Here is a 26,151-nt window from a genome sequence, read left to right on the forward strand (position 1 = left end):
ACCATAAATCCTAAATAGTCAGACACCATTTCCTGTGCTCCTGGCTCCATCCATTTCATGTAGAAACCAAAGGTACTTTACCCACCACAGTGAATTTTCATTGGCTAACAGTGAAACCTGTGATACAGCCCAAGTTCTTAATTATAACATGAATATTTTTTCTGCAAAACACAGCTATAATATTTGAGTTAGCGCAGGCTCAAGCTTGTGTCTGCATGGCATGGTGCAGAGCTGTATGGACCTACCTGCCAGGTTTCCTGTGTGGGATAGCCTCTTTTATTTGGCTTGGCCTGTGAGTTAGGCTTCTTGGCAAAATTTATTAACTAGGACCCAGTGCTGCAGGAAGGGGTTGCATGAACACCTGATCTCACTTATGCCTGGCTAGGTCGAACATCTGTGCTGTGCTTCTTTCCTGCCCCTCTTCTGTAGTTAGCAAAGGAACAGCCACGCCAGGTCTGCTTGTTCCAGCTGGTATAGCTTTGCCCAATGTTACATGAGCACATAGTGGGTAAAAAGGTTGGTTTTGTCTATTTTTTCTGTTTAAGAAAGGATGAAGCTGGTGTGGTCGGAGAGGTGAAGGATGGAAGAAATGGGCAGTTCCCACCTTTCCATTGCAGAAACCCAACAGAAGTTATTTGCTTTCCTCAGCCATGCAGCGAGAGACTGCAACAGTCATTCCTTCCTAAAAGAGACCAGAGTTTCAATTTAGACATGTATTCCCTGATATTGTACATGCAAGAAAGTGCCTGGTCCAATCTCGGGCAGACCTTGGTCTATTGCTCCTCTTCCACTTTCTCCCAGCTCTGAGTTTCCTCCTAAAGATCAGGAAAACAGCCTGTTTGTGACAATTATAGCATTAAGGACACCTCTGGATTTTGTCAGCCAGTGGTCTTGGTGTGTCCAGAGGGTTCCAGAACTTGGACCCCTGGTCTGGCAAGCATATTTTAGTGACTTTTGGGGACAGAAGTAAAGATGAGGGATGGAGAAGGTATCAGTGTGATTGTGCCTACCCACAGGGATGTTACCGTGCCACTTCTGTAGGACTAGTAAGAACTGACCCGCTGTGAGTGAGGCTAGCAGCCCTAGGCTTGAACTTCTAAAAAGCATTGCATTTCCTCAAGAAACTGTGCCTTGAATTAGTCATTAAATCTTTACCCATTAATGATTCTAACACCAAAGTGTTTAGCTTAAATGAGTTTATTACTATAGATCATAAAAAGTGTAATTCTGCTTAATTTTGGGGAATATCAATTCCTAGGAAGGGAACAATTCAGGGTGAGTTATGTTGTGCTAAGTGAATCTCTTTACCCAAATACTGTCATAGCATAGTAGAGGAGTGATAAAAAGAAATGTGGTCCCACCCCGTCATTCATGGGTCTGATTAGTTCCCTGGAGGGTGTGTAGCAACACAGATAATTTACTGCTGGTAGAAACAAGTGGTTTTCTGGAGGAACAAGTAGCAGAGAAACTGGATTACAAGAGTCGTTATGAGTCACAGAGTCTCCTGGGATACTCCTGCGTTGGTCATTGCTCAGAGATGAGCTTGGAGTCAAACTAACAATGAGCTAAATGGTTTGGAGGATTTTCCTGTTGAGGTTGAGCTTGAGGAAGTATGACTGTTGTCTAGTTGCCATTGCAGTGCTAGGCAAGTGTAGAAGGGAGACTTTGAGCTGACCCTCTGCATTACTAGCTGATGGCATGTCCAGCTTTTCACATACCCAGAGGAAGACTATGTGCAACTGGCGCTCAGAGTGAACCGCAGGGTACATTGCTGCACCGTGCCTAGTGTCTAGCATTCTCCTTAGCCTCCAGGTATCATTCCTTCATTTTTAGTGTCAAGTGGAAAAGAAAATCTTTAGACCTTCATTGCAGGAGCCCTACGGTTTCTCCTGACATCTCCTGCTGTGAGGAAAGGTGAACCATGACTAAGAACAGGCTCACTTCTGAAGGCAAAATAGTTATGTCTGAAGAAAAGAGCTCCTTCAGTATTATCAAAGATAGGAAAACGTAGGCATAGTGGAAATTGTGGGCATAGTGACATGGAGATCTGAGTATCTGGGCAGTGACAGTAAAGCGTTCATGCTTACTGCTCATCATTTGTGGAGAGTCCTGCTGAAGTTCATGACCAAGTTGCTCAACCACACCTGAATCTGGATTCTTGGGGATAAAGCCTATTCTGTAGCTGCTTCCTGTTTCACAAAGGTGCAGGTGATTTTAGCATTAGACATGAAACTTCACTGGCTACTGAGTTAGGGAGTTAACGTGTTCCTAGAATCACTTCTTAAATGAGCAATGCACATTGTTGCAACTGAAACTACATGTGCCTACACTACCTACAGCAATAGTGTTGCTCCCTTTGCACTGTTCTCTTTGTGCTATACTTTTCTATATTTTTCACAGATTTTGGGGTACATCAGAGGCTGGAACTGCTCCATCTGTTCTCAAGTTGCCTAAAATCTGCGCAGTCTTGCATGCAGAAGTGCCGTTGCTAAGTTAATTCCTCACACCTCAGACCAGCCTGATGGACGATGGAGTGGGAAGCAGAGATAAGTGAGTCCTTCCCTGCATATCAGGCAATGTAATTGCACAGCCAAATTAAGGAGGGTATAACGACTTCTAAGTTTGAAGTTGTCCCTGCTTTGCATAGAAGATTCTACCAGATGACCTCCAGAGATCCCTCCCAACTTAAATTACTCTATGATTCTAACAAGGATATTTTCAAGAGAAACTACAAATTTGCTCTTCCAGCTCTGAATTCACCAGAGAAATTACTGGGACTTCCTTTGTAGGTCAAAGATGAGTAAAGATCACACTCTTTCCATCTGTGGACTTTGCGAAGCACATCAGTAAGTAATACACCAGTGAGTTTACTATTTCTGGCATTAGTGAAATCTTATTCACCTCTACGTGCTCTGAATTTGCCCCTAAATTACACATAGACATGCCCACCCAAAATTACACACAGAAATGAAATAAAACTTCACAACTGTCTGGATGCCCCCTGCAGACCTGTGCTGACTTTATGGTCACTACCATCTTAACAGTAATCACTCTTGCTTAACTCGGTGAGGTGAAGCCCTGTACTTGTGATTGAGGGGCTCAAGTGATTGAGCCCTGTACTTGGTTGTCTGCTCTCCCTACAGTGCATGAACGAGGAGGTGTTGTATGTACAGCAGGTGCCAGGCACATTCTGTGGCACTTTTATTTCCTCTTCTTGAGGAATTCACAGACGAAGTAGATGGTAACTTGGCACTCAGAGTCATTCCACTCTCCCGTGCTGAGCATTTCCACGCAGTCCTCGCGGCCAGCTGTGTCATGAGGCTCTCCTTCCTTCCAGTTACTGTAGTTCTGCATTGGGCTGTTGTCTGCATACACAAACTGTCCTTCTTTTTCCATGTCGTTCAGGCCAATGAAGGCTCGGAAGAGGCCGCTGCTGGAGATGTAGTCAGCAATCAGGGCGTTGGTTGCTTCATCTTTAGGCATGGCCAGTGTTCCTCCTCTGTCCCTGCAGTGGATCAAGGCTTCTCTATAATTCTTCTCTTCTTTCACAATGTAATAGAATTTCTCGTCTGTCTCCCTGATACCTGCTATAACTTTAAAAGGGGGGAAAAAAAAAGCTCAATGGCATGTCAACAGATACTGAAGGTGCTTCTGTTCCAATATGACAATGAGATGATTTTTACATTTGAATTAATAAAAGGGAGAGAGGAAAAGTATTCCCACCACTGCATTTGTGATGAATGATGAGAACATGATCAGAGACTGATGCTACTAATGGGCCCGACAAGCACCTTGCACACGTTAGGACAAGAACTATTCAGTCCTGATTGGCATGTGTCTCCTGTGACACTTAAGTTTTACTTCACAGGTATCTAGTACAAATCAAATTTAGGCGTGCTAAATGGGCAAAGCAATGTCTAATTCTCGATCACTCCCATTGCTTTGCATGTTTTTCAATACAGATTGTGAAAGAATGCCCTGGGACAGAAACACAGGGGTGTAGGTAGCTTTTCAGGCCCTTTCCATGTAGAGGAAAATCAATGTGACTGCTAAAATAAGACATTTTAAATACAGCCTGGTATTCAGAGCTGCTGTAGCCACTAAGTGGAATTGTCTAGGAACAAAACTGTGGCTGCTCAGCATCTCTAAAAGGCAAACTTCTCAACCAGCATATATCCTAGTGAATTAAGCAGTGCCAAGGCGCATGCCTGGGCAACTGGAAGTTGATTGTCCCTGCTTATGGATCGCTGGAATAGTCTTGAGCAGAACTTTGGCCTGGGGCAACTAACACTCACCCAAACAATTCAGGAGTTACTCCAGGCACAGTTTAGGAGTTAGCAGAGGGACACTCCTGACAATATGGCATTCAGTTTTGTAGGATTTAATATTATAGATGAGGGCCGTTCTGTGCTGGTTGCCCACAGTGCCAGAGAACAGTCTCAAACACATTAAATTTACTGATACAGACGTAGTCCTAGAAGCAGTGGTGGAGCCTTCTCAAAATCTCTGCGATGCAGGGAAACGCGCTTCCTTCCTTGCAGTGGGTGCAGTTTTCACTGTCCACCTGCCAGCGCTCTCTGCAAACATGGCTTCTTATAACCCATGTGTTGGTCCCTTGTTACGGGACAATGATGCTCGCACTGAGGGGAGCACTCGGAGTGCCGTGTCTGCAGCCTTCCAGTGCAGCAGAAAGACCAAGAGATTCTTATTGCTTTTCCCACCTTTCTGGAGCAGATTTGCACAAGCGTTTTCCTTTCATTGCCTGAGTGGCCGCTGAGCCTGAGCAGACTGACAGCGGTGGTTAGCAAGCTGTGCCTTGTGCTTTTCACAATTCTTTATGTTGTGCTGTTGATCACTTCTGTATTGTTCTTGCTTTTAGTCATCTGCCGCTTATATCCTTACATGTGCAAGACTTTTCTGTGTGTTCTCGGAGTGCTTTGCACAGTGGGACCCTCTCTCTGGGTCATCTATGGATGCTGCCACAGAGCAGCAATGGTAGAACAGCAGCACTGATAAATGTTATAGGAGCCAAATAAATCACATCAAATGCATAATGATTCTTACCGTTCTTTAGAAACTTGATGGATGTGTTAAGTCGAGCAACATTGATAGTCATTTGTCCAACAACTCTGCGGTATCTTCCACAGTCACAGACCGTGCCTGATACAATGCAAAGGACAGAGGATTTATCTCTTCAGAAGCGTGTGTGTGTGTGTGTGTGTGTGTGTGTAGAGGGTTGGCTGTAGCCCACTTCCAAACCTTCTGAAAACTTGGCCTCCACTTGTGGAGAGCCAGTCTCACCCTGTCCCGCTGGCCATACTTCTGTTGATCAAAACACTTTATATTTTGTCTCTGTACACTCCCATGCTAACTGGCTTAAAGGTCCCTACTTTAAAAAAAATGAATGGAAGAGTTTGCCATCTTCCTTCCACCCCCATCAGTGTAGGATTTGCACATCCTCTGCCCCTCTCGTCATTGATTCCATCTAGCTGTGGAGATGTGGCTTGTCATGGTCATCACTACAGTGTTACATCTGAATGCCAAAGGTCTACCTTTGTAACCACAAACAGCGCTGGTTCCCCGGCCTTTTCATAGGAACAACAGCCTCCATGAAATGGGGAACTGCTGTTTTCTCAGTGAAGGAGTTCTGTGAGTATGCACAGAGGTGGGACTGGCAAAACTTTGGTAGAAGGACCATGTTAGTGAACTGCTGCATGCAGCTGTGGCACAGCAGAAATAGTTGATACCAACTCAAATAATCAATAGATTTCAAGCACTGAAGTCTCAGTTATATTTTTGTTGGTAAACTGAAATTTGGCTTGGTATGGGGCTTTTTTGTTCCTCTGTTATTCTCAGGAAGAAAATTTGTTGCTGATGGTTTCCCATTAAGAACTAAACTGGCATTGGATATGAAATCTCTTAAAAACAGAACATTCAAGGCAGGAAAACATGCAAGGTTATTAGGACTGAGAAGAACTTTCTGGGTCATCAGATCCAATTCTCTTTCTGTAAGCAAATGCTCTATCTACAGTCACTTATTTTTTTGTCCCCATGCTCCTATTAGGAAACTCTTAGAGGACTTCATTGCTTTGGTATTGAGACACTTTCTTCTAGTTTCCAGTATAAATGTACTGCCGGCCTGTCTATGTGTTAGTTTTTACAATGTCAAACATTGCCCATTAATTTAGGTAACTCTTTTCCATATTTTGTGTGTGTTGGTATATTCATAGGCATCAGTCATGTCCCTACCCAAGCCTTCATTTTGCTAAACAAAACTTTTTCAGTCTCTTCTTGTTTGTTTCATCTATTCTCAGATTTGTCCATGGGCCTCAAAATTTTATGAAACTCCAGACAAACCAATCCTGAAATCAAAGACCCAGCAGACTTGACCAATCTGCAGAGAAGGATACGTAGCATACCTGCTTTTCCCTTTTTTCCAGAAACCCCCGATAAGCCTTTAGCTCCTTTGTCACCTGAATAAAGAGGAAAATATAAGCTCAGATCTCAGACAGTGCACATGTCAGGGGAGCATATCTGAAAAACCTGTTTAATAATATATTAACAGCGTGCTTCCGACAGGAAGGCCTGATGTATTGTACTGGCAGATGTGCCAAGTCAAACAAACCGTGATTAATTCTGGTGTATGAAAGTAAGGAGAACCCTTTAATAGCTAACTCACTGATAACACAGGCATCTCGTGTGCTGCTGGTTCCTGGTACCACTTGCTTAAAATATAAACTGCACAATGATCCTGAGAGGCTCAAAGCACTCAAGAAATCTACGGGAGGTGAGACCTGGGTTTTCTCATTGCCTTGCAGGACAGAGCCCTTCCCTGGCTTCAGTAGCCCCGTGATGGGATGAAGCACCAGATGAGGCTGATGTGCAGTAAGCCAGTGAATTCACGTGTGCAGCAGGTTACGTGTGCGGGCAGCAGGTAACACCTGCACAAAATGAGGTCAGTCAGGAGCAGCGTTTCATTTCAGATATACTTCATGGAAATGTGATTTATTGTCATCCAACTGCTTTCCCCTTCTTCTATCAATCATAAAAATGATAGAAATACTTCTCCAAATGTTGCGCTTCTATGTAAGTGGAGATGACCAGCTTTTTAAAAAATCTCAGCTGTAATTTGGATCAGCAACAGCTGGACTTCATCTGAAATTCATGTTAGCTCTTTCTTTATGAATTAAAACCTTCAGAGGTCAAAAAACGCTAATGTTTGCTCTGCCTTTTTGATGGCTGTGTTTTGATGTGCCTTTTCCTTTATGTGGTTGCCTTTTTTTAAAAGAAGTTAGGAGTTGGCTGTCACTTTAATTAATATTGTTTGGCACTCTGCACACTTATAAGCTGAAATTTCAGGGTTGCTTCATTAACAAATTGAATATTTAATGGTAGATTTAAACAGTGACTTAGTGACCTTTGCTTCTGCAAATAAAGAAAGAAAATGACGAAAACTACAAGGGGACAATAAATTGTACATTTGAGTCGAGAGAAAGCTTGATTTAAGGGCTCAGAGCATTGGTTTACTACAGATAAAGATAAGCAATTTGTGGCATTCTTAAATTCTAGTCTCCTTTGGTGATTGAAGATATCTTAGGAGATAACAGTGTTTTCAGTCGTCTAGGTACTTCTGAAAATGAGTCCCTCAAGCCAAATTCTTTTGTTCTGCTCTGATATTGAGGCTGGCTAGAGGCCATCAGAGGTTCATTAAAAACACTGGCTTGAGAAGCTCTCAGGAGAGATGGTTCCACCCACTCACCCACATGCCTGGGTTGATGCGCTGGTTACAGACCACAGAGTTCCCCTGGGGATGGTGGAGTCCCTGCTCTGCTTTCAAGGCAGGTCTCCTTGTGGCAGAAGTAATATTCCTTCTTAAGTACCTCTTTAGGAATACCGGAAAGGAATGGCTGAGTCTCTTCTCAGACAACCAGAGGATAATTTCATGAAATTATTGTCCAGGTAGATTTGGAGTCTATATTGATTTGCAAGGAGTAGTTGTCCCTGGCTATGTGAGTGCTGTCTTAAAACTCTTAAAATCCTTTCCTTTCCTTACCTAGCTGTCCTGTGCATTGCTTGCTCCTGTCTCCCACAGCAGTGCAGGTGACAAGGTGTGGCATCCTGAACAGCAGCAGAATATTGACTTAGGCCTTCAGTGTCCAAAGCAAAGGCAAAAATTTGGCTTTCTCTTTGATAGCATTCAGAGAACTTACTTCACAAGGGCCAGATTTCTCCCTACCTCTTTTACCATCAAATATGATTGATATCTTAACACATAAAGCAAATTATTTTAGCCAAATAAGTATATTGCACGTGGGAAATAAGAATATCTCAGTTAACTCTCATCACCTATCTTTATGCATAACTTTACTTGGAGAGAGCATTGGTCACAGCTGTTATTTGATATTACTCCATACATGGAACGCTCACAAAACACATATTTACCTTGAGGGAAAAAACAAGAAAATTCCCAGACCAGAGCTTACCCTTTCCACCAATTGGACCGATTTTCCCAAGCATTCCCTGGTCACCAATATCCCCCACAGGTCCTTTGTTTCCTGAGAGAAGAAATAAGAGGAAAAGAGTCTCAGTTTGCACACTGAATTTAACATCATTAAGATGCTTCGTAAATGGTTGGTTACCTGATTCCCTTCTATGTTATCTGATCTTCTTTTTAAGGTAAGAAGCAAAGTCATATGAATGCACTTAAAAATTGAAAAGTTTTTTTTATTCTAACAATAGTAACAGGGTGATTTTGAAGTTTCTATAAAAGTAAAAACTTTCCTGATTAGTCTTTAATGCGTATCCATGGTCTTTCTTCGTTGACAGTATCATTAAACTCTAATGACAAATTAAGCTTTTGAGTTACAGTATGCAAACAAGGCTGACACCATTGCATCTGGTGCCTCCAAATGGTCTGCCCAGCTCACTCTTCATATGGATATGGGGTATGTTTAATAGGGCTGAGTCCTGAGACATCTGCAACTCCTTGTTCTCAGTTCAGATGCTGCTTGATCAGAGGAACTTTGTTTCTCAGTGTATGCCTCTGTTTGCTTTTCTGCAAAATAGGGACAACTGAGACTGAAATTTGTTGAGCATCCTGATGTATTACTAGGAAGTAACTCGAAATTCAGTTTCAAATAAAGGATCATTTCAGTAAAAGAGCAGTAATCTTTCTGATTATACTTATGAGCTGGGTAATGATTATACATATGATCTGGGTCTTCTGGATCTCACTTATGACAGCCACTTGGGAGAGCAGCAATAAATGTACTAGTTTATTACATGACTCTAAATTTATTGCTATATATAACTGTCTTATGTATTGGTAGGAGTTGCATCAAGCTCTCTGAGTATTGTTGGGTTCACTGATTAATGTTTGACAGGATTGTGAAATCTACTGATGCAACAGGAATGAAAAGCATTAAACACCAATGATCATATGCACCAGTAGAGTGGTGTATAATGATATTCATATACCAGTAATAGCCAACAAACTGTCATAAATACCTTTTGGTCCTTTTGGTCCAACCTTCCCTTGTTTCCCCACTTCTCCTCTATCTCCTTTTTCTCCTTCATCCCCTTCCAAAAAAACAGAAAATAAAGCATCATGGTACATTTCTCTCAGAGCAGTAAGTACTATATGTCCTCAGAAAGTAAAGTTCTCAGGTTTTTTTTCTACTCATTTCTTTTTATTTCACATTGAAGATACAGTAGCCGTGGGATAAATTTCCAGAGAAGAGCTGATGGATCTGGCCATCAGCAGGAAAAAGTAAAACTTTCAGAGAGGCTGTTCCAACATAAGAATTATACAATACCAACTTCTATTCCTGCCCTTTAAACCCTATTAGCCATAAAGCAGATAAATAAGCCAGTCTTCCTCTGTTGGGACACCTGTACACACATGGGAGAACTGCCAGGGGAGGCAATAGGAATTCAGTAATTGTTCCTAGTGACTCTGTTTGTAGTGACTCTGTGTTCAAGGTATGCAGATGCTTTTGGAATGGGAGGAATGTAAATATGTTGAAATAGGTCTTAATGTAGACCTTAGCACATGGTATAGAAGTCTTGCCTTCAGGTTTTGACAGGTGAGATTTATACGTTGATATGGCAAATGTGTTTTGCAATTACTCCAATGCTTTATTTTCAAGATATCATACACAGAGTATCTGTAAGAGGTAAATCATTGCTCTCATTTGAGAAATCTCTCTTGCTCTCACTTGGAGAAATCTCTGCACTACTGTAATAATAGAATCATAGAATCTTCATGGTTGGAAGGGACCTTTGAGATCATTGAGTCCAACCATACACACACTAAAAAAAACCAACCCCAAAAACAAACAAACAAAAAAACCCCACAAAAAACCCCCACAAACAAACAACCTACAATCTCTGTCACTGGAGCATGCCCGGAAGTGCCACATCTAGACGTTTCTTAAATACTTCTAGGGATGGTGACTCAACCACCTCCCTGGGCAGGCTGTTCCAGTGCCTGACCACTCTTTCAGTAAAGTCATTCTTCCTAATATCTAACCTAAACCTCCCCTGCCGCAACTTCAGACCATTTCCTCTGGTCCTGTCATTATTCACCTGGGAGAAGAGGCCAACACCCACCTCTCTACAGCCTCCTTTCAGGGAGTTGTAGAGGGCAATGAGGTCTCCCCTCAGCCTCCTCTTCTCCAAGCTAAACATGCCCAGCTCCCTCAGCCTCTCCTCATATGACCTGGTCTCCAGACCCCTCACCACCTGGTAGCTCTCCTCTGGACACACTCCAGCACTTCAATGTCCCTCTTGTACAGAGGGGCCCAGAACTGAACACAGTACTCGAGGTGAGGCCTCACCAGTGCCGAGTACAGAGGCACCATCACCTCCCTGCTCCTGCTGGCCACGCTATTCCTGATGCAAGCCAGAATGCTGTTGGCCTTCTTGGCCACCTGGGCACACTGCTGGCTTATGTTAAGCTGGCCGTCCACCAGCACCCCCAGGTCCTTTTCTGCCGGGCAGCTTTCCAGCCACTCTTCCCCAAGCCTGTAGCGTTGCTTGGGGTTGTTGTGACCGAAATGCAGGACCCGGCACTTGGCCTTATTAAACCTCGTACAGTTGGCCTTGGCCCATCGATCCAGCCTGTCCAGGTCCCTCTGTAGAGCCTTCCTCCCCTCAAGCAGATCAACACTCCCACCCAGTTTGGTGTCATCTGCAAACTTACTGAGGGTGCACTCAATCCCCTCATCCAGATCATCGATAAAGATATTAAACAAAACCGGCCCCAAAACTGAGCCCTGAGGGACACCACTGGTGACCAGCCGCCAAGAGGATTTCACCCCATTAATCACAACTCTCTGGGCACGGCCATCCAGCCAGTTTTTAACCCAGCGAAGAGTACACTTGTCTATGCCATGATTCGCCAGCTTCTCCAGGAGAATGCTGTGGGGGACGGTGTCAAAGGCCTTACCAAAGCCCAGACAGACAACGTCCACAGCCTTGTGCCTTTTAAACCGCTTTATATTTTTGGCCCCTATAATATCCTCTGTGAAAGAGGTTGATGATTTAACTATGTGCTGAGGGTAATCATTCCTGATTTACCTTCTCCTACTTCTGTAGCCATAGGTAGCATACCATGGGCTGTTCTGTGGGGTGATGACAGATGAGAAGTGGTGCATATTAATTGCAGCATATAAAATGTAGTATTAGCTGTTTGGCTCCTTTCCATGTCAGTTATGGGGCCTGAGCTGAGTCTTTCCCTGTATGTCAAAAGAACATTCAGTGTTGGGACTGTTTCGTGGAGGACACTCATGGCGTCAGTCAGGATGCCCTTTGGGGGGGATGGTCAGTGGTCCAAGCTGAGGAAGATAAAGGGCTGGACTTCAGTCTGTGTTAGAGGGAGGAAGCATTTGCTAGAGGGATGGCCAAGGCGAAAACAAGACACGGTTTGTGTGCTGGCTCACTCAGGTGCTTTGGTTGTTTTTAACACCAGCTGCTATGGGACAAAGTAGGAAGGGAAAAGGCTATAAGCAGTCAGCAACAGAAGTTTTAAAGATCTCTGTTTTCAATGGTTCTTAAAAATACTGGAAAAGTCAGTATCTATTTCCAAAAGCCAAGCTCCATAAATATCCAGCTGAAGCTGTGGGTCTGAGCCTGGAGCTGATGGAAGGATGCCTGCTTGTACTGGGTTCTTGTCTACAGATCATCAGAGAGAGAGACAGAGAATGTACGGTTTAATTTTGCTGTTGACCTCTGTGCTAACAACATTTACAACTGAGAAACCAAGAAATTGTCCTTTCCAAACCCATCTAGGAAACCCTTGAGAAAAGTGTAAAAGTCACTTCTCGGTAGTTCAGAAATTCAGAAAAGATTCCCAGAGGCTGACAAAGGGCTTGTGAAATGAAATTCCAGGAGAAGGTTAAGAGCTGATCTGCTCACAGTCTGCAAACCCATACAGGGGGAGAAATGTGTGATAATAGAAAGGAAGCAGGGTGTGATTCAAAGGCTGGAAAAGCTGGATGAGTCCTGACTAGAATGCAACATGGGGATATTTAACAAATGGACTACACTCTCCAGAGGGAAGGGAGACGTAGGAGGCTTTTCATGTCCAGCCTTTTGCAGCGCAGTGAATTCCATTGTGTAAGATACGCCGTAACTCTGGGTCTGGTGTAGAAACTTCTGAGGGAGTTTCTTTGGCCTGTGTCATGCAGGAGAGCAAACCAGAGTCCTGCTGATGTTCCAAATCAGGGCTTGTCACTCTGGCAGTTCTCATCACCTCTCTCAGGCTAGCTAATACGTTCCCTGGGGCTTGCAGGCTGCTCTGTTTGGTTAAAGGCTCTAGAGAGACTGTTATTTGCTGCAGAAGGAAGACAGACCTCTTTGCAAGAAAGATGCCTTTTTTGGGGGTAAAAAACACTGTTTAGACAGTTAATCTTAGATATAGAGCCAAGGAGAGAAAGTCAATATACGAGTGGAGAAGCTGTGATTACTTTCCAAAGATGGTCTCTTCTAATCTCAGTTTCAACATTTCGAGCCACTGAAAGCTACAGTGTCTTTTCCTGAGAGACTTTGGAGCAAGCTTTTCACGCACAGGGCTGCTGGAGATGAAGCTAGGGGTTGCCCGGTGTGGGCCATCAGGCTGAGAGTCGACACATAAAAGGGCTAAAAGGTGTCGGAATGTTTGTTTTGGAGATTTTGAGACATTAGGGAGTGTCTCAATTTTTATTGCTAACACCTTATGTAGTTCCAATTTTTGCTCAAGCCCTCTAAAGGCCTAAAGGAGAGGGAAGGAAGATCTGTTACCTGTTTCATCTTGGTGTAAAGCAGCCTACCACACTCTGCCTTAGTTTCCCTACTTAGGAAAATGGGAAGAAGAATAATTTGCCTATCTGTAAGGGAGGGAAATCTGCTTTTCTCCCCATATTGCAGCTGAGAATGCGTAGGCCATTACAAAGCACGGGTAGAAGCAAGTGTTAATTTAAGACTGGATTAAGCCCAATGCTTGATAATATGGTGGTGTAATTACAAAAGCATGGTGTCCCCTTTTAGCTGTTGTTTGAGGCGATCTCAATTTTTTGCAAGAAACGTGAACTCTTGGGTTATGCTCCCCCCTTGTGGTCTCTCTATGATTTGCAACGAAGTCGGAGCGATCGTGAGAGCTTGGTTGACTTTGTTTTGGGCAGGGGTTGATTTGGCTCCGTCTCTAATTTATAAGAAGTATTTCTCCCTTTCCTCTGGGACTTCATGTGGACAGACAATCCTACTATATTAGCCACTCTTTTGTAATCTGCCAGCAAAAAAATCTAATTCCTGCCAGCACTCGGGACTGGGTTTTTGAATTTTGTACTACTGTGCTTTGTGCAACAGGAGTTTTCTTACAGGAAAAAAAACCCAAACCTCTGATCCCTGACCTCATATGCTTGTAGTCTATACCTAGAGGTTAACCTCTCCTTTGTGCTGCTTTACACTTGGATCAGTGTCAGGTTAAGTTTTAACCTAATTAGCAGATTGTCACCTTAAAAACTGTGGTTGCAAGGATGTCAGATAATGCACTTCACTGGCATTTGAAGCATGGGTGAAGCACTTGGAGCCAGTAGCTGAAGCAAGAACATTTCTCAACCTTGTTAGTATTCCCTCAAGCTGATTCACTTCTTCTGTGTCACTGATTTAAAATACCAGACTATTAAAATGAACACATGGAACAATAAATTACTAGACTCTTGCAGCTTGGGACTGTGCAAGACAGAAGGAAAGCAGAAGCCATACGCGGTAAATGACTTTTGCAGCCATTAGAGAATTTTAATTGTAATTGAGAGGGAACCCCAGTCCTTCCTTATCTTATAAACAAGCTCAGGAAAATGCTGAAGGTCTAATAATCAGCAGGATTTTTAAGCAGTTGAAAGGGGCTCTGCCTTTTTAGGAGTTTCACTAAACAACACGATGTTGAGAGCTTACATTTGGTAAGAATTTAATTAGTAAGAATTTACTGACCTTCAAGTGACTTCGATTTCCCTGCTGAATCTTTTGTAGGCAATTTATCTAGTTTGTATTCATGAATGGAGGAAGTTTTCAGGTTAAATTGTTCACATATGTTTAGTGACTCTCCAAGTCTTGTGATCAAGGGCTGACCCTGGTCCTTGGAGAATCAGGGTGTAATTTTGGAGGATTACGGAGTCCACACTTGCCTGTAGAGGCAGCCCCGCATCAGGATGAGAGCATGTCTGCAGACTGCCTAAGGGCTAAAGCTGGGAGGAGGCTCCTAGCTGGGTTTACGCATGTGTTTCTCTGTGAGCATGTAGCCTTTTCACTTGGCATTCAGCTGAGAGACTCCCTGGCTCCACTCAGGGTTTTACTGAGATACTTTGCCAGGTGTGCTGGCAAGTCATGGCCTCAGGTCAGCCCCAGTTCCTGTCTCCTGACCAAAAATACTGCAGAAATGTTAATGCTCTCTCAGCCTCTCTTCTGCAGGTAGACCTTCCTCCACGCTCCAGGGCATCCCCACCCTTTCAAATGATAGAAACACCACTTATGCTGGGCTACAGCACAGTTGTCCTCCTACATCAGATACTCTGAATTCAAAAAAGCCCACCACCGGCCAAAAAGTCCTTGAGAAGCCCTGGGGGCATGACTGATTTGCTGTGATGGAGGGAAGGAGGGTTAATCTTGACTAGTATGCACATGGATGCTTTTCACTGCTTGCCTTGGGATGCATTTAGCACTCCTAGGCATAGCCAATGCCCCACCACAGAGGCTTTGTATGGAATCCGTTACATGGTTTTACCCTCTGATCATGCATGACAGTTCTGCTGAGCTCCATGTTTCATGCTTGTAGTTCCACCTGAGGTGGCACAGGGACCCTCCCCATCTCCACAGACAGAAGCTGAAGAGCGCAGGTGATTCTGTCCATCCTGGATATTAAACTAAAGGGATAAGGACATGTGCGTAATTCTGAAGCTTTGAGAGTCCTCCAGGAGCAACTGAATGCCTTGCCCTCCTGGAAGAGGCCTGCAGATAGCCACAGGATTAGCTCTGCAGCCTATGGACACGGAGTGACCCTGAGCACAGTGAACCTTTGCAGCATTTGCACATGCACAATCTCTGTTGAGAGGTTTTGTCACCAGAGGGAGTTGCAGACTCCCAAGAAATAAGCAAATACAGCCCAATTCGCCTTTCCCCTGTACGAGCACGTCACAGCTACATCAATGGAAAGACTCAAAATTTCCTCTAATTTCACTTTCAGTGTCCTTTAGATCCTTGGCAAATTTCCCATGGCAGTGGGGATTCTTGCTTTCAAGCTATATATGGCTAGTGAGGACAGGATTTCTTGACATCTGCCTATCTGACACGACGTCTTCTTCCCTGTCCTTCCTCCTCCCTTCAGCCCCCAACTGGCCTGCACGCCTCCCTCCCCTCTGCCTGATGTTGAGCACTCTTCTGACCCTGTGTTGAAGGAATTCAACTCATTCATCAGAGGAATATCAGTAAGGCAAACACGTTTTTAGTGAGTGAGATGAATCAGCTCAGTGAAAAGTCTGGTGAGTAAACAGCCGAGCCAGCACAAGGTGAAAGAAGGACCACATGGTCAGATGGCCAAAAACCCTCACAGAAGCGTGCAGCTGTAGGGTGCAACTGCACCTATAGCCACTCTCCAGGTGTCCTGAAGGAACATGCAGGGCTCCACAAATTCCAATGCAAGAAATGAAGCATTTTGCTCACAAGTTCTTGGACATGCCATTTTTTTCACCCAGCTCCAAATTAGACAACAGGGGCTCAGTCGCCTTCCCTGGTGAAATGGAAAGAATCATCAAGAATAAACTGGATTCTCTGCTTGCTTTTCCACTTTCCACTTATAAATATATATTGACTTCAGTAGAAATACCCTCTTCTATTGCATTGCATGAGCCAGACCCAAGCCTTCAGTAGGCTCAGTGAAGCCCTGATGACTTGTATTATTTGAAAGTCTGGGCCTTTGTGCATGAGTGGGACATACATTATTTCTTTAATAAAATAGAAATAATTTAAATTGCTCCTGATTCTCTTTTCATTTGGTCTGCCCAATTTAATTTTCCCAGCCTGTTCTTCTGCCATTCTGACATGATCTCAGAGACCCGTGGATTACAGTGGCTTCAGTGAGGAATCAGACTGACTCCCCCCCAGTATCTTTTGAATTTATGTATTGAAGTCTCCACATACATGCTTTGTAACTCAGTCTGATAAACTTCAGAAACTTAACATACGCTAAAATGAGGAAGTCTAAAAGACATGAAAAATAGAATTATGTGTTGAAATTAAAGGGCTTTTCAGATCAAATGTGAGGCGCTAAGAGGGAAGTTTAGTTATAGGTTTGAACAGCCTATAGGATGTGGTAAGGCATTTTATATTTTCAGAAGGAAAATGCGGATAGCAGCATATCTGGTTTCTGAGAGAGCTTGAGATTTTCCAGGAGTGGAATTGCGTAAGCGCAATTAAAGCTGAGAGATGGACAGCTATACCGGAGACCACAGTAAATGCTATTTTGAGGTGCCAGCCAATGTCATGGAGTTTATAAGCATCATTTGTCAGAAATAATAATAAGGAAACGCTTTACATCTAAATTGGTATGGGAAACTCCCAGTATTCTTCAGATGTCATCTCATTCCAGTTTCTCAACCTGGATCTGATTTGACATTTGAAATTCCTGTGCCTGGATTTCAAAGGAAATGAGCCGGGACCTGGGACAGATAGCAAGATCTAGAGCGAGTCTTCTGAAGCACTGAGCTCCCAGGAAGCCACGTGAAATCAGCTGTAGCCTTGCTCCACACTTCTGCAGAGCCAGCCCCTGCCCCAATCATCTTCTCCCCCTGCTCATGCTTTTAATGGGAGTTTTGGGCCCTCTGCTTATTTCTGCCCTCATGTTGTTGCTTATTGATTTACTCAGACCAGCTCAAATCCCATCTCATCTATGTCAACAGCCCACTTAAAACTTTCTGTGCAGGTTAGACAATACTGAGCTTGCAGTCTCCAGGCGAGTGCAAGCAATAAGAAAGGACAGAGCTGGGACACCGGTTGAAGGGAGAGCCCAGGGGAGCAGACCTTGGTGTTCCTGACGCTGCCAGGGCATGGACCAACAACTGGGGCTTTTGATTTCACCACAGTAGCTGCTGCCCCCCCACAGACCCAGTTCCCCTCTTAGCAGCAGCAACAGCCAGCCTGCTTACAGGTTTATAAGGGTGGAAAGGAAGCAACAGGGCCATGACTAATTTTGCTAGGCCAAGCACTTGGCTGCCGTGGGAAATTCGTTGTTTTGTTTATGTTTGATCTGGTTCTCTTTGGTCCCAAGAAGTCGACGGAGTACAGGGCTTAGCCTTTATTGTCCTCATTACTCATCTGTGGATCAGCGTTACCTAATGTAAGTTTTCAGATATCCTGTGCCAAAGCACTCCAGCAAAGACCAAGCTGTTCCTAAACATCTCAGGTCAAACACCAAAGATCACTAGTTCTGAATATCAAAATGTGGTTTGGTCCAAAGTACAGATTTGTTTCTTTTTTGTTTTCCTAGGGTATTTCAGTAAGGGTCCTAGAAAATACCTCGCATATTTCTGTTTTTAACGGCTATATAGGCCAGCTTGCTGTGTACCTTAGAAGCTTTTTCAGAAGGCAGAACAAGACAGCTATTGCACTAGGATTGTTCATTGAAAATAATCCCCTCTTTTTGAGAAGAGACTTGAGCATTGCCTGGGAAAGGAAACTGGGAGATGAGTGCTGGCTTTTTGTTTTCTCTTATTCTTTTTTTCCTTTTTTCTAGAGTACGTGTTTAGAAAATTTCTTTGGATTCTTTACAGACAGACTTTAACTTCCATTTACTTGCACCAGCGATGGAAAAGCAGCAGGTAGATGGAGGGGATTGCAAGGCACCTGGTTTGCATCACGCAGAACCACCAGAGGTCAGACTTAAACTCCTGTTTGTTTCTAGATGCTGAGCAGTTTAATTCAGACTGACTTCTACCATTGCAACAGAAAGTGCCAAAGGCTTACAGGACATTTACTGCATTCCTTCGGTTCTTGGGAGACTGCATCCTTCCAGAGTATTTTCTAGCTCTTTGTGTTATGTACAAAGGCCTCTGGTTTTGCCTTATGCTTTTTGAGAGCTGGTGGGACTGTCACAACCAGTTTGAAGACTTTCCTGATAATCAGCCTGGAATTACCCTTTCTTTTCATCCCATCACTCATATCATACTTCTCTTGTGACACCTCAGGTATGAGCATAACAAAGATTATATTTTTGAAGGGGAAGAATTTGGCTTGCACAAATTAACTTGGACAAGTTATAAGTGGCTTGTACAAGAAGTGGCCAATTTTCACAACACTAATGACCCTTTTTGAACAGGTGATTTTCAGGGTGAGCATGCGGAGAGGTTGCGTGCTTGCTTCTGTAGCAACTATGAATGCCTGGATGATGAAGTGAGTAATGCAACCTCCAACCGCAAGACATAAAGGGTTATGAGTTCTGCGCCTCTCCAAACAATCCTGCTTCTCCCTCAGATTTCTCCTGTGTGATGGGAACAGCAGTATTGCTGCTGCATAGCACTGGCAACCATCCCACTTGTAGCCCACAGACTGGATCTAGCCTACAGGACAATTTTTGCCTTGCACTGGGATAGGTGAGGTGGGACAGTGTAGGAAGTCTTACAGCTTTTGAATATCTTTTACTTCCTTGCACTTCTAGGTGCTTTGGCCATTAGATGCTCCCATGTTCATATGGAAGGAGGAAGTTGCCACAACAGGGATCTGGCCTGTGGTGGTAGAAAAGGCTGGCCAACACACTGTGCGAGCTCAGCATCTCTGTCTTGTGTTCAACCATAGCAGAAGATGCTGAACAGATTGGGGTGAGGGGTGAAACTTGTGCAGGGTGCGTCAAACGCCATTTTTGGGAGAATGGTGGACAAAGGGGCACAACCGGTTTAGCACAGAAAATGAAATTTACAACAACAAAAGTCAGAGGCTTGTCCATTGTCAGGGCTAAAATTTGAGCAGAAAACTGTTGCCTGTGGCTGTGGTGTGGTCCTAGGCTGGGGATCATGTGCTCTGAGTCCCTAGACACAAGATGGATAGAGGAAGTCTGGCAGCAGGACAGACTTTCTTCTGCCATATTAGGTCAGCATGCTTCATCCTTGACTTCAAGGGATGCCTGCGGAGTAACAGGACAGTTCACGCACCCAGCATGCTCAGTCTTTAATTGCCCAGCTGACTGGCAATGAAAACAATCAGTGCCATTGAGAGCTGCTTGTAACTGTCCTGGATGAGCTCAACTCTGGTAGGAACTGAAATTAGTCCATAGGATCACATCACATAGACTACAAAATGTATTTGATAACCTGCAATGGATGTGAGCCAGTAATTTGGAGGTGATTTACTCAATACTCCTTTTACCAATCATGGATCCTGGGCATGGTAATCTAATTTTAAAGCAGTAGTGAGGACCGTGCCAACATACTGCCTGGCTCCTCTTGTGTCTTGGTGTCAGCTGGGAGGCAGTAGGACTGGCAATGACTAAATCCTGGCTTTCTCAGTATCACACTTGCAAAGAACCATAATATCTAACCTTTAAATGCTTCCTATACAAGCTAGACCACAGAAACCAGCTGGAGTCCCAGCTACTCTCGTGTTGTCACCAGACCACCTCATTAGCCTTGTGACTTGTTAAACACAATCCTGTCAAACTTTGTTCTCCAGCCTGCCATTATTCAGATACTAACTAAACAAACTCCCACTGGCTCCCTTGGGGATCATTACATCTCTCTGCATTTATGCTGTGGCAGCAAAAGTTTAAGCTTGGATTGTAATCATAAAGAAATTAACTTGCTGATTAAAAATGGTCCTTTAAGCAACATGCATTTGAATAATCCATCATAAAAACAAATGAGTCTGTAGCGGTGCTTTTGACTTGATAATCTTTTTTTCTGCTTAAAATTTAAATCAGTTGCATTTTTTGCTCTCAGTCTGTAGCCTATAGAAAAATACAATGAATTACTAAAAAGAAAGCAATAGTTTGAACTGCAGTAGCCATGGTGTGGAATATATATTTTAGATCTGTCATTACAAGATAGATTTGTACGTCATGGACCTAATTTTTGGCTGATGTACCCTCCAGGCAGTTCCATTTACGTTAGTTGTGTTACACAAAAAGTAAGTTAATGCAGAAAATTTGGTTTCAGATATTTGCAAAGTGTTTTAAAGATAAAAGAACTGCACATGCCAGAGCTGATCTAGTTCTCATTGAAATCCGTAGTGAAGGTCCTGTTTAATTCAACAGGAGCTGATGGATCAGGTCTGATGAACGCAGCAGAGCTGCGTTTAAAAGTAAGCATTTGTAAATAATGACAGTTCAGTCATTTTAAATATTGTATATCTCTCCCTCTACCTATAGGTGCAAAGTGAACCATTACCAGTTCACAATAGGTGCTTACTTTTAGACAAAGTCACTCAATTTATGGCTGCTAGCTGTACTGGTTGTGTCATGAATACAAAAAGTAAGAGAAGATTTACGTGGCTGGAGAAAGATGCAAAAGGACAACTCTAACTTATATGAGAGTATGTGACGCTGCTCCTGAAACTGAACAAAAGCAAATTCAAATCTCCTTGCTTCATCGCTTTACCCCATCGCAGTTCTGCTTTTCTAGATGCTTGTACAGTCCGCAATAATTCACATCTTTCATCCCCAGCCCACGCCATAAGCCCTCCATGTCTCTATTTTTAAAAATCAGCCTTTATCAGCACTGGTCTCAGCATTAGCAACCTGATATTCCTCACCTTTTGGTCCAGGTAAAATTGTGTGTGTCGAGCAGACATCTGTTGTAGGTCGATTGTCAACATCAAAACCAAAAATCTGAACTTGGAAGATAAAAAGCACTACTAGGGTCCCGTATTTCCTTAGCTGTTGTTCTTTCTTGCTGCTCATCCTTGCAGCCTCTCAGGAAATGCCTTTCGTTGTTACAGTCTTAACAAATGCAGCTGATTCAAAAATAAATGCTCCGCTAACTGAAGCAGTGCAAAGTTGGGAGCTACATGCAAGAACAGCTAAATAAAGTGAAGAAAGGAGTTTGACGATGCTGTAGTTATTTCTGTCCTGCACATTATCCAGGATATTTATTTAACACTGACAGCTGTTTATTCCAATTTATCTCTTATCTGTGAGATGTTTAGCTGCTTTTGCCATGGAAAATTTCTTCAATATATGGGGATATCTCTTTTGTCATTTTTTGTTCCTTTCGGCACTAACTCTTCATGCCCAGCTTTTCACTTACTGAAGAGACAAAAGACTTCAGTATAGTATCCAAGTGAGTACTAATTAGTTATAGGATACTTGTGGCTGGTTTTGTGCTGGAAGAGTAATGTAGACTCCATAAAACATGTGGAGAGGCTTTTCCACAAAAGCTTTCCTCCAAGGAGACTGTTAGTGACAACAGATGAACTGCCAGTCTGCTGTGGGTGGAAGTCATTGGTCCTATCTCACACCTATTGGGTGCCATGTACCCGTAGCTCCCACAGCAGGGAATGAAAAGCTGGTATTGTCAATGGGTGTTTGAGCCAGAAACCCACAAATGATAGTTTTATGCTTACAGATTGCTCCACTATAGTTGCTCCAAACCCAGATTATATTGATAGACACAGTACCGAAGGGCAGACTTCAGGACTGAAGCCACAGAGTAGGATGAGCTTGAATCACTGCAATAGCTCCTCCCAGACCACCTTTCTCTTCTCCTTGCTAACTGGGAGAGACCATACATCAGGACAGTGGTATAGCGTAGGTCCCAGTGCAATGTCGTCTTTGGGTCATCCAGGAAGCTACTTCTGGTTCATATCTGCATGAGGGAGCTGCCATGTTTGCAGTTGGGTGCTGGGGTTTTGAAACCACATGTAGGAGGCCTCCTGGATGGAGGAACAGGTAGCATGCAAAACTGCTATATATCGTTTTGGAAGGAGCTGTAACAGATATCCATCCATGTGCAAACCCTTCCTAGAAAAAACTCTAGCTTTCTCTCAGGGAAAGTACAGTAACCAGGGACAGCAGACCGTTTGAGGTAGCCTGTCAGCAAAGAAAGGGGAGATGAGTATTTGTAATCTTTCCAGGAATTTTGTCAACTTCTGGTTTCTTACACAATGAAGGAGACAGCTACTTAAAAAGCTGAACTATGCTTTCGAACTGCCTAGTGTGTGAGAGCGCATGTTTGCTTTCCATTGTAGGCAAAAAATATATTTTCTCTAATAGCTTTGAGATGCTTTCCTCATTATTCAAGATAGCATCAGTTCCTTAGCCCTACAATGTTTCTGCCTGTTGGTAGACAGAAAAAGTAGCAGCACTGATGTAAAAGGGAGTACCTTTTCTTAAAGGCTGAAGGAAGGCTCTGATTTCAAGCTTTCATCTGGGATGAAATGTTGGCCAAAGTCCCAAGAGGGGCCAAGACACTCCTCTCCCTTTTTCTCTCTAGCCTGGTCACAGACTGTCCCACTTTTCAAAACACTTTTCTTTTTTGTTAAACTGTATACAGTACTTTTCAGAAATAAATAGCGGTCTCTCTCCTAAAGAATGTCATCTAACTAACACCCTCAAATGTGGCCTTAATAACAGATACACCACAGCTAGAGGGGGAGGAAAGAGAAAGCTGGGATTATAGATGGATAGAGTTGTACCAGGAATAAACTTGTTCCTCTGTGATTTGCGTTGGGCACTGTGCCTCTGACTTGTACACTGTAAATCTGTTTTATTTATCTTTTTCTTCTCTTCACTTTCCATTTTGTGAGCAGGAGGTCAATGTAAGAGCAAGAATAGAGAGCGTAGGAGTGGGAAGCTAGTGTACTTAGCTTTGGAGGAGGCATTTTGGGAAATGTTGCTGAACTGACGTGAATGATGCTATCTGTTCCACAGTACTGAGAGACTTACAGTGACTTCTTTGTTATTTATCAGGGATAAAGAGGGGTAAGTGAAAGTGAGAGAGGAAATCATTTGTTTTAACCACTTCAGTCACTGACCAGGACTAAGCAGGGAACATTTTTCTAATACTACTGTTGCTGTGATCATCTACAAATGTTCTCATTCCACATTAGAAAATAAATCAAGAACGTCCTTTCTTTTTTTTTCCTCCATGACAATCACAAAAACCCTAAACACGCAGTGACAAATGAAGTTTAATATATCCAAGAACTTGGTAATGAAGGCACTTACTTAAAATGTAGGAGATCCAGATTCAAATTCTTTCTCTGCATAATTCAAACCAGTGTTTGCACGAGAGCCTTAAGGTTATATTGCCTTATTACAAGGCTGTTTGCTAATCAGTTATGTCTTCTTGTATGTTGGACCAGGAATCCTGTCCTGGAGGTAGGAAACCTGCCTTAACAGGCAATCCATCAAAACTGATATACTAGCACAAAAAGCTTGTGTTTTGGCAAAACGGTATTTATCAAACCAGTTTCATTGAAAAATCTTCAAGCAGCTTCACTGCTGATGGAGATTTAATGAGGCACGTTGCCTATTGTGCATGTTAATTCTCATTGAATCAGGCTTAGAGAAAAGTCTGTAGGCAAGAGAGAAAAACAAACTAGGCAGCGTTGTCCAGACGTAAAAGACATAGAGCAAATATTTCCTAGGGCATGAATGTTTTACAAGGAAACCCTGAGAAGACACAAAAGAAAATCCTGAAAGATTCCGTTCCTTTGAGATAAGCAGTAGTCAGGTAACCTTTGTGTAATGCATTGCCTCCTTGGAGTCCAAGTACTTCCTTGGTAATTTGTATTACCTTCACTTGCTTATTCTTCAGACGTTAGTAGTTAAATGTCAATAGACTATAAGGAGTACAGACAACATCCTGAAATAGTGTTCATCAAAAGGTGTCTACAGCCAACTTTAATAATTCTTAGAGTCCTAGATCCTGTGTCAGAGTCCAGGTTAATACGTCCTGCTTATAACCATGGGCTGATCAGCCAGAAGTGCTGAGAGTGCACTGGCATCCTTTCTAGCCCCAATTTAGTATTAAGGAGAACTTTCCTCTTCTGTACCTTACTGTACTGAATAAATATGTGAGCATCTGAAGTAAAAAAAAAAAAAAGAAAAAGCGCAATATTTCTCTGCTTGGGATCCTAGATGGTTTCAGTTCTCCTGGTATCAGAAGTCCTGACAATTTGGAGTGTTTCAGCCTGTCGTACCTGATACATCAATCACGGTGGCAAAGCTTAGGGAGAATGGAAGAGGAAAAGCAGTAATGTGTGGTTTGCCAAGTGTAGGGAGGAAAGTAATCCTAGAGCTATTTTTTAAAACGTCATTTTTGGTTTTGACACCACACTTGAGTCTGTAAACAAAGTCTCCACCAGTTGTTGTTTCTCTGAGTAAGATATAAACAATGACTAGACCTTGATGTGCCTGCAAATAACTGACAAAACCAACCAAACTAAGGACAAAATTCTCCATAATCTCCTTGCTTCTATGTTCAGTACACAGAGCTTGTAGGACTCTATAATGATTTTAGGTAATTCTTTTTGGATATTTCAGGGGCTTCATCAGCCTCGGCAGTGTAGAAATACATGTTCCCCTATCAACTATGATCTCCCTGGTTTCCTGCTGGTGAGTTTGACTCTCTGTTGAGTTCAGTACCTTGAGGGATGGGCATGAGTGTTCCCTGGTCTGACACAGGGATGGTGCTCTAGGAGAACCTTAGGTCTGCTTTAGAGCTTACAACCCCATCTTGGGATACTCCTACTCTCCTTTCCCACTCCAGTCCCCCTCAGCTTTTAGCCCTTAAACAGAAAAGCTAACCCAGATTCCAGCTGGAAGTGTCTGCTGCGAGGCATGAGGGATTCGGAGACAGCTGGTGCCCAGGGAGCAGAATGACTGCTCAGCACCGAAATCTCAGACGGAGCTCGTGTTGCAGACCACAGATTCAGAGAGCTGCTGGACGCTTTATGAGGTGCAGCACTGAACCCTGTACCCTGTTTTTTAAACAGACCTCAGTTCTGTGTAACTTCTGCTCACTCAGGTAGCCCTGTAACATTACAACTTTGCATTTCTATCTTTTGCACTTTGCAAGAATTTACTGGCTCACAGTGAATGTGTTATAAGCACTTTTATTGTGAACATTTTCATTGAGAATACTTCTCTGACAGTTAGCCTGCAGGCTTTCCGTTCTACTGAAGACGCCTTTGACTTTACTCATATGGCATCAGCCTTCCTGAGAGGCCTGAGACAGACACCTTTTGCTATTGTTTTCCATGCAACCACTCACAGAAGCTGTCCAAAAAAGTAAGGCATTCACATATGCATTCAGAGATGCGATACAAAGTGAAATGCTCAGTGTGGTTTGTAATTGTGTTTATGTAAGTGCAGCCTCTTCCTGTGTCAGAACAGATTTTTGCAAACAAGAGGGCAATGATTCAGTTCCAGGGGAAGACTGACAAAATAAACCCCTGCTTCTGCTGACCTGATGCAGTGCTGAACAGTGTCCTACCCTGGGAAAATATTTCCTGCTTCATTTTCATAAATATTTATGTAATTCCTTCTGGGAAACATGTCTTCTTCAGAAAACTGAACATGCTGCTCCCTGACACAAATTTAACTGTTTGTTTACACATGAGAGATTATAGGCATGTACTCAGCCTCGGATTTTTACATTCTTATCTCAGGCGTTTCTGACTTTCAATCTCCTC

At 43.2% G+C, this 26,151-nt stretch overlaps 1 protein-coding gene across 1 annotated transcript; it reads right to left on the reverse strand.

Annotated features, from left to right (window-relative positions):
• Positions 1-1,181: 1,181 nt before the first annotated feature.
• COLEC10 (collectin subfamily member 10) lies at positions 1,182-21,570 on the reverse strand. The gene is made up of 6 exons (XM_054191671.1): positions 21,268-21,570; positions 9,508-9,579; positions 8,484-8,555; positions 6,420-6,473; positions 5,065-5,160; positions 1,182-3,593 (listed from the first exon to the last, which is right to left on the reverse strand). Exons 1-6 carry the CDS (start codon positions 21,413-21,415, stop codon positions 3,202-3,204), a joined length of 834 nt encoding a protein of 277 aa, XP_054047646.1. The 5' UTR covers positions 21,416-21,570; the 3' UTR covers positions 1,182-3,201.
• Between the last annotated feature and the right edge of the window lie 4,581 nt (positions 21,571-26,151).

This window comes from Rissa tridactyla, chromosome 2 (genome assembly GCF_028500815.1).
Source record: "Rissa tridactyla isolate bRisTri1 chromosome 2, bRisTri1.patW.cur.20221130, whole genome shotgun sequence".
In the NCBI taxonomy this organism is placed as follows: Eukaryota; Metazoa; Chordata; class Aves; order Charadriiformes; family Laridae; genus Rissa; species Rissa tridactyla.